Genomic DNA, 17373 nt, shown 5'->3' with positions numbered 1-17373 from the left:
TAAAAGATTTTTATCTTTTTCATAAAACTGGCTTGCTTTTTTTTTTTTTAACAAGACTAAATAGTGAGCTTATTTTTTTGTTCTCCCATAGAATCGTTCCCAAATATGTCAAAACTCTTATGTATTTATTTATTTTTATTTCCTCTGTGGTTGGCTTCATCAACATTGCACTGCAGTAGTCTATTTTCCACTAGATTCCAGGGTGACAAACAATTTCACTGAAAGCTGTGGATGTCACATATGTACCCACTTCACAGTGCTGGAAAAGGTAAAATGGTAGAAAAATCAAATTATCAACAAACTCCTTCCACTCTAGACCCTCTTGTGTTGCCACCCTTCTCCACCACAGTGGATACCTTAGTTTGTATCTCAATAATTATGCCTCTCTTTTCATTCCTTACTTTAAAATAAGGGGGTTAAAAAAAATAATAAAACCACATATGAACTGCATCTCCCCAGTTTCTGACTGCTGTTTTGTCTGGTAGTTGTGGACTCAAGGCAGCAGGACACTGGTTTCTTTGTTTTGGAGGGGTTTTTGTGGCTGAAGGGGGTGGTTTTTTGGTTGTTACCCTCTTTGCAGTTGTTAGGGCTGGTAGAGTAATTCATCACAAAGACAGAGTCTCTTTCTCACTTTTGGCTCCAAGACTTCTGTTTCTCAAACAAAACAGCTCCCAAAGATGCAACATAGGAACATGCAACTGGACCACAGAGCCCCAAGCTGTGAACAGCCCACCCACCAATAAATATACTCACTGCCAAACCCTTGAGGGAAAAAAGATGCCTCCTTTTTTGCCTAGCACTTATCTCACACACATTCCCCTTTTTTTCTTTTTCTCTCTTTCTTTGCCACTGTGTTTGCTGCACTCCCCAATTGCCAGTGCTCAGTAAAGTGGACTGAACAACACTACTTTTTCAGCAAAGACTAAAAAAAAGGGACGACCGCACCCTGTCAGACAAGTGCTGCGTATCCACTTGCAGCACTGGGAGTGAGCTCCACAGAAGATGTGCTGGGAAGAGAGGCACAGCAAACACAGACTGACAAAAGCCTCATAAGTCCCACTTGACAAGACATAGAAGCCAGAAAGGAAGGGTAAGAGCTTTTCTAACTGTTATTTCCTTCCCAAAGTCTCCCCTTCCCAGATAAAGGAAAAGGCAACAAGATTGTCTATGAATAATTGTTTTAGTTCAAAATGTCACAAACCCAACTGGGTTGCTTTCTGTCCCTGTCTTTAATAAATGCGCAAATGGGTTTCCATGGCATGGTTGCTAAGCTGGACTCCACAAACACAAAGGCCCAGACTAATTAGATGCTTAGTACCAGGAAGGAAAAAAAAAAAAACCATCACAGACCACCAAAAGGACCTAGCTTCACAGCACCACATTGGGCTGGGAAAGCCTCTCCAGCTCCCAAGAGTCACGTGTTCAGAAAAGGCATCCAGCATTTTGTTCCTCTCATGTTTTATTAGCAGGTTGTGCGCCTAAACCTTTTAGTGGCCTGGTCCAGGCAAGTGTGACAGACAGTGACCTGCCCTCGACTCAACACTAGGTGTCACTTCTGCTTAAGAAATGCAGCAGAGAAATTGAACAGTTTCAAAAAACCCTACCTATCAGGCATCAGATTTTCAGGGGATGTCTGTACCTACAGCTCTTCCTAAAGTCACGGACAGTTAGAGAATTTTAAAGTTCCACATGTCTCAAATCAGGCATCCAAACGCATCAGAAAATACCAGACAATGCTTTGCCATACTAAGCACAAAGGTGACCAGCAAAAGGTTTTAATTCTTATCTTTTGTGGGAGCAAGGAAACACACACCTACGTGAACAAGGGACTACCATACGGAGAAGCTGCCAGAGTCTGCTCTGACAAAGCGGTCTGTCTCGCTGGCCTGTCTCTGTTGCTGCTTTGCTGCTTTCAGTCCTTCCTCAGTAGCAGACTTGCCTGCCAAAAGATTTCTGAGCATCAGGGACTGACTGAGAGGAGAAGAAAGAGGCATGGTGTTTGGTGTCAGGGCCCCTTGGCGGGCTAGGGCGTGAAGAAAATACTGGCAATAATACGGTAAAAGTAGAAAAGATACAGATGCATGAGGTACAGAGGTAGGGAAAGGGCTCCCCATGAGGAGACATGGACTGTACTAGAACCTTATTATTTGCTATGTCTTACAGTATCAGAAGCAGGAGGCCACAAAGGAAGAGGTAGCAGGCTTAAAACAAAAGAAAATACTTTGGATATCTAAACACAGTTCTTCTGTGCATCCACAAGACACTGTAGAGACCAAAAGCACCAACTGGTTTAAAAATCAACAAGACACAGGCAGAGAATAAATTCACCAAAGGCTATTAAACAAGCATACTGATGCAACTTCTGGGTCAGGCAGTCCTTAAAGCAGCAGATTCCTCAAGAATATGAGAGTACCCACTATACGCTTGCCCTTACACTCTTTCCATGAACACCCACTTCAGGTCACCACCCTCAGAGCATTCCTCTAGAGAAGGACTGGCCTGAGCCCTTTCCAGACTGGAAAGACTTCAGCACACACAGGCAAACAGGTAGGAGCCTAGGACCCAAAACAAGAGATTGGGGGTCATAACTCAAGAGAACCCAGGATCGTAATGAGGCTCAGCAGCTCAAGATGAGGAAACTGCATTGGTAAAGCAGAGTATGCAATGGCAGCACACCCACCTTCTTGACCAGCATGGAAGCTAACGAGGAGCGCTGTGGCTAGAGGTGTAAGGATCTCAAAGCACAAATTTTCTTTTGCTGTTATCTCCCAGCTGCGCGTTGACTAAGGCCAACACCAGGAGGCAAGAGATCCTAAGACTTCTTGGGGCCTTAAGCAGCAAATAAGTAAGACACTGAAGGAAGAAATACAGCAGAAACACAGCAAGAAGCATGGGTGGAAGAACAGGTACTGAACCATCCCCTTTGACCACAGGCCCAGTGCCCTGTGAAAGATCTAGTTTGTGTCCTGTGATGCCCATGGATCTGGTAAAGAACAAAGAAGGGCCTGCTGGGATCCCTCACATGCTTTTAGTGGCAATAGGCCCTGCCGCTGTTCTGTAAGTTGGGGAAAGTACAAGAGGAGAAAGTACAGAAAGTGCAAAAATTGCAGAGCACGATCGGTTATAAGGCCCTCTGCTACCTCATCTAGCAAGCATTCAAGTCAGACCTGTTGCAAGCAGGGGGTTGTATTAGGGACCTCCAAACATCCCTCACTGCCTTACCTTTCCGTGAATCTAAAATACTCAGCATCTACTACCCACCCCTGCCGTACAACAGGGCTTGGCAACAGAAGGTGGATGTGGCTGGAAATGCAAACTAGGATCAAGATACTTACAGAGCCCCAGCGCAAGCCTGGTTTGGAGATGGCCAGAGAGGGTTGCAGAGGGCAGGCAAAAGGTGTGAACTGGAACCAGAATGGAGATACGATCAGCCAGCTGCTGTTCCTGCACCAACACTCCATTTCCAAAGACAATTCTTAACAGGATAAGGTTAGACATGGCCTGGACAGAGGCAGCTCAGTCTTCACTCAGCCCTGGCAGACTAAACAGGGACTGGTGTCTAGGTGAAGATCTGGCCTCAGCAAAGGTAGCACAGATGCTGCACGATGATTTAAGTTGGGAGGGAGGGAAGAAAGTCAGAATGATTTACAGGGAAAGAGGACAAACGGTGACAGCCCACTCTAGCTACAGGGACAGGAAAGGATGTGTGATAGGGAAGGACACCAAGCAAAAAGTCAAGAGATTAAGCCAAATGGCAAGGGAAATTGAGACAACTTGAGGAAACCAAGGAGAGGAGCACCTGAGGATGAGAAAAAGGGAAGGCCAAGCAGTGGTAACAGGAGTGTGAACAGAGAGGAATGTGGTGCAGCAAAGAGGCAAAGGAAATCAGTGGTGAGAGGGTCAGCAGAGAACTAGGGAAGGGAGAACACCTGGGCAGCAGGTGGGGAACAGCATAGGTACTCATGTTTTCTTTTGCTGGGCAGAGAAGAATCTGACAGAAGGACTGAGATCAGTAAAAACCGAAAGGCACATCTGTGACCAGGAGCAGTGAGTGTGAGCAGGATGCAGAAGCAGCGTTTCCCTTCCTTTTAGACAGCACAAGCAGCAAATTGTTCTGCATGCATGACAGCAACTTCAGAACAGTGCATGTAGGTTTCAGTGCCACAGGGGAAGCTAGAGCTCAGAAAACATACAGCAAGAACTATTCTCTGCACACACTTTCTGCTCCTGATTGTTACAGTAGCGAGAGAAAAACAAGCCTGTGCAGGTAGAGGTATGAAGAAACAGGTGCCTCGTGGAAGAGGAAGGTAAGTGCTTCCTGCTGAAACTCCAGGTCTTGACTACTGCAGCAGTCAGGTTCCTCAAAGAGGTGGTAAATGTAACACAACTTCCCTCACTGCAGATGGCAAGAAAATGAAAAAAAACAAAAGGCTTCACTGACCCCTAAACCTAGGCAAAAAAACCCCCACACCAGATCTTTTGGCACAGGGAAGCTCTTCTGCTGGCTCACAGAACTGAAGCCTAAGGCTATAGCAAAATGAGGTCCTTTAAGCTTCATTTGCATATCAGCTATCAATAAAACAAAACCTGGGTCAAAAGAGAAGACAGAAACTGCGAAAGACTCTGATGTATCTTTTGAAAACCAGTGGGCTAATACCCCCAGAGATCTGTACTACCCACTGCATGCAGCTCCAACAGAGGCACAGAGAAAGACATCATTTTGGCAATTTTAATTCTCCCCCCTTTATTATACAAAATACTTTACAATTAAAAAACATTTTCCCCAATAGAATCATATACAGATATTTATAATTAACAAGATTCAGTTACACACAAGATGGGGAACTTCTGCACAAAGGTAAACAATGACAGATGATCAAGTGAAAATTAAGACTTGACCCTTTCCCCACCATATTCTGGGAGGGGAGGTTACATTTTAGTCTTTTATTCCTATCACATTCCCTCAAGTCTGAACTCTGGGATCTCCTCCTACCCTGACAGGGTAAGGGCCTCCACCTGCGTCCCTAGCATAAGTACAATACTCTGCTCTTAAAAGGTACATGAAGAGACACTGAAAAACTAGCATCTGGCTGTACCATAACGTTACCAGTATCGAGAAAAGAGGACTGCTGCCCCCCCATTTCCCTAGCAACCCACATATACACACATGCAAGCACATACATGGGGGAAGCATGCTCAAACCCCAGAATTTTTCACCCTTTCACCGAATGGCAATCCCACCCCACCAAAGCAACCTGCACTCGAGACGCATCCAGCAGGTAGTCTCTGCAGAATGGCTGTCATTAAGTCTCACAGCCAAGCCTGGCATTACTGCAAATGCAGCCTGGCAAGAGGGCTGGCTGTTGCCGTCTTCCCCGCTTTGATCACCTGCCTACCAGCAGAGTGTCAGCCAGTCATGGAGGTGAGAACGTGAACCACTCAGAGATGCTCAGGCCACAACAGACAGGTAGGGGAAGTTGCACGCTTCAGCGGGAGGTCCTTGAAAAAACAGTTGCCAATGATCTGCCCTACCAGAGCAAAGATATGTATGAACCCTACGGAACATTTCTCTCTCTAAGGAAGGTCACCGCTGGGCTGGGCCAACCCTGCACTCGCAGGGGAGCCCATCCCAGAGTCACTGCTGGAGGCCAAATGCCTGAAGCAGTGTGGGAAGATCATGGGCATCAGCTGCCCCGTACAGGTCACTCTGTCCCAGCATGGAGAGGGCCATGCGGAGGGTGCTCCAGATGTTGTCAGACATCGCGCCTTGCTGCCCCCGTGGACCTCGGCTCTTCTGCTGCATGTGCAAAGCCTCTAAGAAGTGCTCCACAGCCTCACTGTCAACATGAGAACACACACATGCTTACTGGAGAAGATGGTACATTTCATACTCCCTCCCCCATTTGCTTCTACAGTACTTCCCCTCCAAGAGGGTGTCCTCCTCTCCACCAGATCCTGCCCCGCTCTAGAACCATCAGCGATCCCCCTCTTCCCTCTTAACAGAAACTGAAGTCCAGATGGCCCCTACTCCAACTGCATCTGCATGACACTTTGTTCTCGGGGCAGTCCACACACTCGCTCTGCTCTCCTATGCCAAGGGAAGGCTGCAGGCAGCATGGCACTGCCCTAGCGACCTATTGCAGTCTCTCCCCACAAACACATGCACACTGATGGGTCACAGCAGATCTGCCCATCCTATGCTCACCGGTGGGCACCTAAGTTGATGCAACTGATGCCCAAGTTGTAGCGAGAGCGGATGTATCCTGGCTGGAGCTCCAGGGCCCGACGATACGCAGCCACAGCTTCCTCACTCCGATTCCCATTGGCCAGGGTGGCACCGAGCTTGTTCCATAAAAGATGGTCCTGGAGGAGGGGGCAGACAGAAAGGGCTGAGATAAACTGGATCTTTTTAAGCTCCAAGCCAACCCTCCCTTCCCCATGTGTCTGTTTTATTCCTCCACTCCAAAAACGTACCCCTCATACAAGCAGCACTTCCACCCAAACCTTCACCCGTAAACCTCCAGGTACCACCAGCATCCACAGCCTGCCCTTTCTTACATTGGGGCGCACACTGAGTGCAGCACTGAAGCAATCCACAGCCTTCTCGTACTCGCCACTAAGGTTGAAAAGGACACCCAGGCCACACTGAACATCAGGATCCACAGTCGAGGGGTTGCTGCGCACAGCTGCTAAGAACAGCTCTTTCACCTCCATGAACAGCGAGCTGCAAGAGCACAGAAGAAGGATACTGGCATACTGTGGAGAGAGCTGGCTTTGGGTTGCTCCCTCTGCTCCTGCCTGGCCCAGTCCCAACCCTCCAAGAAACCTCTCAGCTGAAGGCTGAAATTTGTAACCCTAACTCACTCAGACAGCAGGGAACCTAGGACACGCTTGGAAGGCCCCAGGATTGTCCCCGAGACACTGTCCTCTGGTTCCTTCTCCAGCAGGTGGGCATAGTCCGGTTTATGGCGTAGCCAGTCCCGCAGGGTCTCACATGCCTGTTTCTGCAAGGACTCGTTGGTGAAGCTGACTGCTAAAGCCATAAGTGCCGTGAGGTTCCCAGGCTGCAGTTCCAAGCACCTGCAGGTCAAAGAAAGAAGAGTGAATACAGTATTCAATCAGTCTGGGAGACACCCAGATACAGGCGGTAACACAATCGAGACAGAGCACACCACGCTAGCCATATGGTCCTTGTGGCACTATGCACTAGACAAGGAGCCACGGTCAGAAGCTCTTCCGCAACACTCACTGTCTGAGGGCACTGATTGCCAAAAGCTCCTGTTCATTCTCTGCTTGGGTGGTTCCCAGATATTGCCAGGCCTGGAGAAGATAAAGATGCACCAAGTCAGACTTCTTCACATCCAGAGAAAAAGATCAGCTGATAAACCACAGACACAGAGATTAAATCCACCATATTATCCCACATATTTTTAGAGTGACACCAAATGTACGCAACTGTACACATTAGCCACAGATATAAGTTTATCTCAAAAGACACAGATTTATGCCACATAGGTCCTCAAGGCCAATAAAACTGGTGTTGTTACAGCAAGTAGTAGTGAATGTCTGCCTGGAGATCTGTCATAAAGCAACTGTTGGCAGTTTTACACTTTTAAGTCACAGAATCTCCACTTCTAACTGTGGTCAAACTGCAGAGGAAGGAGGGAAAAAAAAACAGATCTCTTATTTCCTAAGAACAAAATGGCATAGCAGCAGTGCTAATAATAAGGAGCCCCTCAAGGCAGGCAGTTGTGTATACTTGTGCAGTGGTCCACTAGCAAGCAATAATCTTGGGGAGTTGACCATCAGACCTGGAAGTAGCAGCACTGTTATTTTACTGAATCTTCAATCATCACGACACCAGTACCTGAAAACCACTTCCATCTCCAGACTGCTGACATAGGGAATAGTTAATTAAGGCACTAAATCCAAAGTACCTCTTCACTTTATGTTGATAACCACAACCCTTGCTCAAAAATGGGCTAGAGATAGTTAGCGGGATGGTCAGCACGAAGTACCCACTTTTTGAATACAAGTCACAAAATGCAGCATCCACTATCTCAAGGAAGGAAACTGTTTCATTAGCAAAGACTCAGACACACTGCACAAGACGCCACGAGCAAGAGGCCACCTACTGTCTCAAATCTCTAATGCCTCACTCACCATATAGCTAGCTGCACCTCAGGAAGATCTGACCAATGATAACTGCACAGCATTCTGCAGGCAGAAGAGCTGAGATTCAAGGTAAAGCTGTGATTTGGACCAAAGCAAACATGACATTTCTTTCAGAGCAATTGTTCAAGTCTATTTGATCACTGTACCATTTGTGAAGTCTTGACTTCTGTACTTTCTGCAGTCACGGTAGAAGAATTCAGAATGTTTTCAATACAGCTAGCGAGAACTGGCCTAAGATTTCTTCCCCTAAGGTTTCAACTGCCTCTCCATTATGCTCAGCCTGCAGCCAACACTGCCTATGAGAAGAGAGTGCCAATTCTAATGGAATATTAGCAACACCTTTTGACCACTTTAAAGCTAAAGTAGATCTCCAAAACCTCTGCTTACTTTTCACTTATTCCCAGTGCCCGAGAAAGTTAGTTGCCTGTATTCCCAGAAGCCAAGAACCTCTGTTCTGAGACATCACTCTCATCTACGCCTCAGGATTAACCAATCGGTTATTTCCAATCATATACAATTAGCAAGGCTTGAATCAGACACACTGAGAATTCAGCATCCGTGGGTCCTTGAGACAGGCAATCCAGAAACAGACAACATGACTGTATATGCATTCTTTCTCTTCCTCCTGAGAATATCCACATCCTCTACCTCTGGAGAAAGGCACACACACTATTCCATTTCTCAATCCATCCTGCAGAAATTGAAGTGCTTTATGGAAGTAAGTATTCACTGAATTAAGGAGCTGGAAACTTGTCTTCAGTATAAAAATCATTCTCTGGCCCACAGCTTCAAATGAAGACTGTGAAGACACCCAAGCCATCCCTCAACCCTTTTGGGTTACATCTTCTCCTGGCATCTAGACAGAAAACCTAACCAGGACCCCTAGTCTAACAAGCTGCTCAGAATTCGTCTTCAATACAGATATTGAAAACAGTTATCATCTCCCATAAGCATCTCCAAACTTGCAATGTCAATGAAGACTTCCACAGAAGCAACTTAAGAGACGAGAACTCCTTGTCTTGGCTCCATGCACAGTTTCACGTGCTCCAAAGATTTTACACAGCTCTGGGCCAGAGCCTCTGTGCTTTTTGTAACTGACATTAGTCATAAACCTCCTTGCCCACAGCTCTCCTGAGGATTCACATACATCAGCTACATACCCAGAGCCACAGAAAAATGAGATGTTTTTGTACTCCCTGCACAGCTCCCAACAGTGAAGCAAGTTTTCCACACACACCCTGACACCTCACAAGGGAAGGATCCAAGTAGCAGGACACCTGGCCAAGGCCTGTTATCTCTGCTCTCACTCACCTCCATATGATCTGGCTTCTGTTGCACTGCAGCCTCAAAGAGCAAGACAGCATTGGGGAGGTCACCTTCCGCCAAGCGCTTCCGCCCCTCTTCAAATGCATCTGGGTGATCTCTCATGGGATTATCTTCCTCAAACTGGTAACCCTAGCAGGGAGGACAAACAGGTGCTAATGCTAGGAGACAGGCTTAGGGAGAAAAGCACTCTCTACAGTACAGCACAGTCTAGTCTTCCTCCATCAGAAACACTCAAACTGCAGACCAGCCAGCAGCTCGCTCTCTCTGCCAATTTGTAGCAGATCAGAGAACAACGGCTCTTCTTCCTGCTTGTTCTGTGCTGAAAAACTCCCCCAAACCAGACCTGGAATAAGTTGCAACAGAGACTAAACATCTGGTGCGGGTACTATCAGCTTGGGGTTGGGGTGAGGGGCGACAACACTTGCACTCATTGCAAAGAATCCCAGCATTAACTGGTATTTGGTGTTGGAGAGGAACTAGACAGCATTTGCAGACAAGCACAAGTGAAAACAGTGTTTAACCCCTAGCTGATCTGGGATGAGGGTGCAAGTGACAGCAAAAGATCAGTGTGAGAAGGAATCCTAGCAGCATTCGGGGTCTGTGGAGCTCACCTGTGAGGCAGACATACTGCCAGTCTCCTCAAGGCAGTCCATCACAGCGCTAGGGCTGAGAGACCCTGTTCTCTATTACCTTGTCATATGATGAAGAGCTGAGGTCTTCATAATCAGAGAGCCACGGGTGAGCTTCTGCATCTCTCTTGGCCATCTCCTCCCATTCTGCCTGGAGTTTGTCCCAGAAGTCCACATCTGACTAAAGGGGGAACAGAACGTGACTAGAGTATCTCAGCCATAAACTGAGCTCTACAGACACCCCAGAAAACACCTTCGTAAGTGTTTCTAGCCCTCCTGTAGCATGCAAAGGAGAGAGGCAACCCTACCATGGGCTCTCAGTTGGTACCCCCGTCCTCCTCCTCCGTCAGCTTTACCTCCACAGCAGTCTTTGCCTGCTCAAATTCCGTATCAAGAGTTGACACGTTCCCAGATCGCGCAAATTGATCCACCCAGGCATCGGATGCCCCCTGGGAGTTTGGAAACAGAAACACACCTTTCTTTTTAGAATCTGGCAACCTCGGGGCACATCCCAAAACAGCAGGAGGGTCTGTGATGACCCCTCCTCCCACCAGCAAGAACTGATGGCCTGTAAAGTGGAAAAGAGTTCACTTGGATATCCCCTTTCTCCCAGGTGCTACGGGAGATGAGAAAACTCACACTGCCCATATACCTTCCCAACTTCTGGCTAGACTCTGCTAAGAAGAGCCCAACAGCCCCTCCCTCGCCTCCCCCAGCCTAGTCATTATTAGAGCATTGCTGAGAGTTGGACTTGCCATTCTCCCTCGCTCCCAGACTGCGCACTGTGGCAAAAACCTCTCCTCCTTCAGAGCACATAGGGCTGGGGCTCCTACCTGCTGCTGTATAAACTCAGCTGCCCATTGCTCTGCCTGATCTTGGTCTCTGTGGGTCACCTGATTAGCTTCGATCGATACCCTCCCATCTCCGATCTGGCGGACAAACTTTAGGAACTGTGGCAGAGAAATGAAACAAGGGTGGAGCTGGGCAGATGCTTTGTCAACAAGCCCTCTGCCCACACCCCCCTCCTTCACTAAGAGGACTTCTCTCTGCAAAGTGAGCACAAAAGGCCCAAAAAAGCGGGGAGGACAGGACTTCACCAGAGCCATATGGTAGAGATGGACCGTATCTGGAGTGGATTGTAGGGTTCAACTTCTAGGAATCAGGGAAGAAATGGAAATATGGGACAGGAGGAGGCTTTATTCCTTTACTGTCTTCCCCCTTCTCAACTCCCCACACCCCTTATTCACACTAGGTATCTGTCAGCCCCAGTCAGGGAATTTCTTACCTCAGAATTCTTGAGTTTCGGATCATCCACTTTAGAGAGGAAATCACTAACAGTTTTCTTAAGATCATCCTCAGGTTGATATTCCTCATACCTGTGTTCAGAGGCAGTAAAAGGGAAAGAGAGAGTCTGATACCAGGCAACAGTGAACTCTTTCACTAACAGTGGTCTACACAGTGGGCCAGACAACAATATTGAGTGATAGCACCCCTCCTCAGAGACTCTGGGGTTCTCCTAAGTGATTCAGTACCCTTATTCATCTGTAAAAATTCAAAATTACTACAAGGTTAACTGTGCAAGTGACTCAACAAACAGCAGCAGAATTAAACAATTACAGTGACAGCACAGTTCTGCAGAACAGTCTGGATTCCTTGTCAAGCTCACATGCTATCAAACATTGCAAGTTTTAGCACTACCAAAAACAAGGTCATATATCTAGGAACAAAGAAAGTAGGTTGTGCTCATGGAAGAGGAACAGTGTCTTGGAAAAGCATCAACTCCGCAGAAGATTGAGGGCTCACAGCAAGCACGTAACTCAATATGTTGTCTGGCTTACAGCAGGATAGGACCAGTTCCAGGTGCTACCACTACATTCAGTCTTGGTGAAGTCTTTGGAACTGGCAGCAATAACTCAGGAATGTCCATATTTGCAGAAAGTTATCAGAAAAGGCAAGTGTCAGGAGGAAGGAGAATCCAAATGTGCAAAATCTCTTTTAGGGAAAGATCTAAGCAGCCCAAACTGCTTGCTTGTGTTTTGCTGCTTTAATTGAAAAACTTGACTGTAGTCAACAGGCACCTATACAGAGAAGATCCGTGGTAGTAGACTGTTCTTTAATCTACCACAAAAAAACACATGAAAATAATGTCTGGAAGGCTGGAAGTGGTTTGTCAGATAGGGAGAATAAAGTGATGGAAGTTAACAACTAGTAGAGTCTAGTACTCGAGATCTCTAAATCTAAAAAAGCATCTGTTGTAGAAAAAAAGTTCTGCTTGATTAGGAGCTCCTGAACTCACTCCTGCAATCACTTTAAGGAGCTTTGCATTAGGCATGAGGTTAAGTTAGCCTACATGAACACAGTATCCTCCTGGAACAAGAGTACAGAAAAGCTAGGATCTCTTACAAACTTCAGTCTCCGAGCACTGTTTCCTCCTTTCTCCAAAACTGCCTGAGAACATCAGTCTAGGTTAAATGACTCAAAAGCATTCAGGCCACAGCAGATTTCTATCACCTATCCAAACTTCACCCACCCAAGTGCCTAGCAGCAGTAACTAGTCTTGAGAAGACAGACTCACCATTTATCTGCCAAAGACTGGTCTTCCGATTCCCCAAGCCACAGTTTCTCCTCTGACTGCTCTAGGTATTCTTCTGCCCACTTGGCAGGAGACACAGACAGCGGATCTACATAGGACATGAGGAAGAACAGGGAGAAGAGTAAGATAGGCAGACCATCACTCAGATTAACTTCAGATTTTGCTCTCTCACAGTTAGCTAACATACAGAGGAGACCTCTTCAAAGAAAGATTGTTTACACTTGTTTTTTCTGATCTAAAAATCAAGCCTTAGGTTCAGACCATGTATTAGTACAGATGCCACTGTGCTGCCAATAACCTCGTGATTTTCTACTTTAATTTCACAACTTCTTTGTCTGCTCCATGTGGGATACTATGTAGGTCAGGAAAATTAGCAACGCATTACAAGTCTCTGTCAAAAGCACCGCCTACAAAGCACTAGGTTTTCATCAGAACTTTCTCAAACACCTCTGCAAATGCTGACTTATATTCCCAGAATTATAAAGAGTGAAGGTCAAAGAATGGGACTACCTGGCTCTCTACAGTGGCCACTCCTGGAGAAGAGCAGAGCATCTCTTTAAATCTTACTCATAACTTCCAGATTAGGTCATGAACAGTAACAGGACCCTACGCCAGCCCCAGCTCTATCCACAATGCAGGATGGCTTTTCAGATAAACTAATAGCTTGCTTGAAAGGGAAAGCTTAACCATTGGGCCAGAAACATTCACTTGGCACATTTCCACGGTACAACAGCTCTCCACCTCCACAAAACTGACAAAAAGTATTTGGCCAAAGCACACTAAATATTTGCCTTCGTACCAAAGGCAAATTTTGCCTTAAGAGAGGGAATTAAGGAATATGTAAGCTAAAAGCAGTACCAGACCATCTCCAGAATTTGCATCAGTTGGGTCATAATACTTTTGCAAAAGCAGTTTGAATAGCCTGCTTCTCCTAAATTCTCCAAGTAACCTCAGCTAAAAACAAAAGATCCTTACACCTGAATAAAAGCTTCCACACCACATTGTTCACAATTTGGCTAAGCCATCGCAAAGCAGCTTCCCCCCCCCCCCCCCCCCCGTTAAAGCTGCTGCAGTAAACACTGACTGCTGGGCCCAAAGCATTACTCCAATTTCACATTCAGTAACTCTCCACTACACACAGGCATGTGACTGGGCAACATCTTGACAGTAATTCCAAAAGGGACCCTTCACCTGTCACTTCAGCAATGAACTCCTGTGACCAGTCAGCCTCATTGTAATCAGAGGAGACATCACCAGCACTATCTGCTGCAGCCAAGAATTCCTGGGTCCAGTTTTCAGACAGTGCCAGGGCTGCCACACCTGGAGCTACAAGAAGAAAAAAAACCCAAAAAACAGTAGTGAGGACTGGAGGACTCAAAGGCATCATTTAAGTATCCCAGGATAGCCCTCATCAACTCTGATCTTTCCCTTTCTCTTTGTTAGTATAAAATCACAGAAAGATTCCACTTGGAAGGAATCTCTGGAGGTTGCTAGTGTTCTCACAGCAGGTTAGCACTAAAGCTAGAGATTAGGTTGCTCAGGGCATTCATTAGGTAACTTCTGAACTTGTCCAAGGCTAGCAATTCCCCAGCCTCCCTAGGCACCTATTCCAGTACTGAAGCGTACTCCAAGGGAAGAAATGTTTCCTTATATCTAGTCGGTTCCCCTGTCTGCAAGTTGTGTCCATTGCCCCTTGTCCTTTTGCTGTGTATTGCTGCGAAGATCCTGGCCGTGGCTGCTGAAAGACAGCAACTAGACACTCCACCCCTCATGCTCCCTGCCCCTTAGACTCCTCTTTCCCAGGCTGAGCAAACCCAGTTCCCTCAGCCTTTCCTCTTAACACCACATAGTCCAGTCCCTGGACACCTTATTGATCTCCACTGGAATTGTTCCAGTACGTCAGTGTACTGGGAAGCCCAAATCTGAAAACAATACTCCAGATACAATCTTAAAAGTGCTGAACAGATGGGAACCACCCTGCTAGGAGCTTAACCATAACACCAAGATCTTTCCCAGCTTTCCACCTACTCTAGCTCCCCTCACCTCGCTGAGGGGCCTGTCGGAAGCTCGACTGTTCAATCTCTTGCATCTCAGCCAACAGATCATCCATCTTAAAGGTCTGGGGCGCACGGGAGAGTAAAGGGGCATTCTGCTCTTGCAGGAACTCTCCAACCAGCTGCCAAAGACAGAGATGGATTACATGCATCGCACAAAAGATAAGCAGGCAGAGCCATGGAGCATGACAGAAAGAAATGGACTTGTCAGAAGGAAGATTAGTATCAGGTAAGGGGAAAAATAGCAAACAGTGCTGATGAGAAAAGCAGTAAGGAGATGCATCAACCTGTTCTTACCTCATCTTCGGTGGCCGCCCCCAGCGGTTTGGATACCTACAGGGAATAGTGGGCAATCACCCCAACAGCTTGGACCCCGTACCCCTCTCCACACGCCCCCCGTGACCCAATTAGTTTACATCTTCCTTGAGCTTAGGCTGTCAGCATTTTCTTGCGTTAGCTGCCCGCTTACGTGGAAGCTAAAGGAGCAGGGATACCCCCGAGCGATACCATCCAGCCCCCGTCCCAGCGCTTTCTGGGTTCGGGCCTGTGACAGCAAGGCACGCCGCTCACCGCGGCCACCGCCATCCTCCGAGCGAGCGCCCACCAACGCGGCTTCCACAAACGGGCCCTTGCCCCACAACCCCGCAGGACAAGTCGGGTGACCCCGGGGGCCTCCTTCCCCAGAAACAAACAAACCAAAAAGCAACGCTGCACCTATCCGCACCGACCGTCCCCCCCCCGTACCCGCTCACCTCACACACCCCCCCCCAGCCAGCATCCCCCCTCCATCCCCTGGCTGACTGACCCAGCGGCGGGCAGGCCCCCCACCCAGCCCCAGTTCGGCAAACCGAGCGACCGGCGACACTCACGGCTGCGGCTCTGGGAGCCCCGGGGGGCCAGGCCAGCGGGCCCTGCAGTCCCTCCTGCCGCAAGGCTTTGTCCTGGGTGAAGTGGCCGGCCAGCTTCATGAGGGGGTTGGAGCCCCCGCACTCCGGTTCCACCAGCTCCCTCATGGCCATGGCGCCAGCCAGGGAGGGAGGGAGGGTCGGCGACAAACCCCGCCGGGCCTGCACCTGGCCCCGGGGCGGCACGGACACCGGGGTGAACGCCAGGCGGAGGGACCGGCTACCGGGGACGCCCGGCCCCGTGTCCCGACCCCACTACCACCCGCCAGACCCCCCCCCCGCCCGGGGTAGGGGAGGCCGGCCGCAGAGGCCCCGAGCTCGGACCGGAGCCCGCACGGGCGGGGACAGGGCTCAGAGCCCCGCCGCCGCGGCGCCAGCTCCCCCGGCCGGGCACGGCTGCCGCGGCCGGGCAGAGCCTCCGCCCCGGGAGGAGCGGGACACCCACACCCACACCCCCCCCCGGCTCCCTCCGCCCGCCCCCGGTTCCCACCCGCCGCGGGCCCGGGAGAGGACACCCGCTCGCCAGGACGGCAAGGCCGCGGCCTCCCCAAGCCGCCCCGCGCTCCCGCCAACCGCCCAAGCGGCGGGACCCCCGCCGGGTCCCGGCCCCGGCCCGGGCCGGCGGGCGGAGGGACCGGGCGGGGGCGGCGCGGCAGGGGGCTCCCCCCGCCCGGCACCGTACCTGGGGCTGCCGGGGCTCGCGGGGCTCACGGGGTAGGGGTGGGCGGGGCCAGCCCTTAAAGGGCCAGGCACCCCGCCAACGCCGCACCGGAGCGCCTTAAAGGGCCAGAGTCACGGCGGGATGCTACCGCCCGGAGGACGGTCCCGGTCCCGGTCCCGGTCCCGGTCCCGGTCCCGGTCCCGGTCCCTCCCGCCGCCGGCGACATGCCGATGCAGCTGGACCTCCGCCCGGGTGGCTTCAGCTCTGCGGGTGCAGCCGGCTGGGGGCCGGCGCTGGCGCGTCCCCGTGTCCCCCCGGTGGCTGCACGGCGGCCGGGCTCGTCCCGCCTTTCTCCCGCAGCTCCTGGTTCCCCAGCCCGGTAGCTCCCGCGCTAGACCAGCACGGGTGGCAGAGAGGACGGGCTTTGCCAGCGCCTGCGGCCTGCCGCTTCGTCCTTCTGCGCCTGTGATTCCAAAGGGAGAGCAAACCGCCTGGAAAACCAGAGCATCCGAAAGAGTGGGAAAAGCGCAAAGAGGGGGTTGCGTGACGTGTACCGCCTCCTGTGACATTAGGGTTCTAGAAATAAACTGTTTTCAGAATCTAATCCCACCTTCTCCTTTTCAAAAGGAACACGCTGCTCTGCAGGATCCTCTCCAGACTTCCCATCTATCCAAGAACCGATGTCTGGTGCTGTTTTAGGTACTACTCACTCCTTGGCAGCAAGTCTTCTGGAGCACCCTCCTTACAGCTTTCAAATGCACCCTCCATACAGCTTTCAGCGTATGACAGCTACAGTCGCTTCTGTGCTAGCAAGTAGCACGGCTCAACAGGAGCAAATCTTTAAAGTGGTAGGAGTTGGGGCTGGAAATCCAACATCCACACCAAACATGTTTGGGGAGCCTTACTTTGGATTGTGCCTTCCCTCGTCCTGTGGACTGCACGCCAATTAGTGGTTGAAATGCATGAGGTGCGCTCCTATGTACGGTACTCCTGCTAGCTTAGCACCACTTGAAAGGAATCTAGTTTGCAC

The 17373-nt window shown here is 49.5% G+C and overlaps 1 protein-coding gene across 3 annotated transcripts; it reads right to left on the bottom strand.

Annotated features, from left to right (window-relative positions):
• Positions 1-4715: 4715 nt before the first annotated feature.
• Positions 4716-16419, bottom strand: PEX5 (peroxisomal biogenesis factor 5). Of its 3 annotated transcripts, XM_075034601.1 has the most exons (16): positions 16365-16419; positions 15647-15850; positions 15075-15110; positions 14767-14899; positions 13915-14049; positions 12706-12811; positions 11416-11506; positions 10964-11080; positions 10487-10579; positions 10192-10311; positions 9487-9630; positions 7250-7320; positions 6865-7080; positions 6559-6724; positions 6206-6363; positions 4716-5837 (listed from the first exon to the last, which is right to left on the bottom strand). In XM_075034601.1, exons 2-16 carry the CDS (start codon positions 15794-15796, stop codon positions 5636-5638), a joined length of 1938 nt encoding a protein of 645 aa, XP_074890702.1. In that variant the 5' UTR covers positions 15797-15850; positions 16365-16419; the 3' UTR covers positions 4716-5635. The 3 variants fall into 3 exon arrangements, with proteins under 3 accessions (XP_074890702.1, XP_074890703.1, XP_074890704.1); XM_075034602.1 differs by lacking the exons at positions 10964-11080; positions 16365-16419 and having other exon boundaries at positions 15647-16284; XM_075034603.1 differs by lacking the exons at positions 10487-10579; positions 10964-11080; positions 16365-16419 and having other exon boundaries at positions 15647-16286.
• Positions 16420-17373: the final 954 nt, after the last annotated feature.

This window comes from Buteo buteo, chromosome 8 (assembly GCF_964188355.1).
Source record: "Buteo buteo chromosome 8, bButBut1.hap1.1, whole genome shotgun sequence".
Lineage (NCBI taxonomy): Eukaryota > Metazoa > Chordata > Aves > Accipitriformes > Accipitridae > Buteo > Buteo buteo.
Note: the sequence above shows the minus strand (reverse complement) of the source record. Positions and strands in the feature narration are given on the sequence as shown.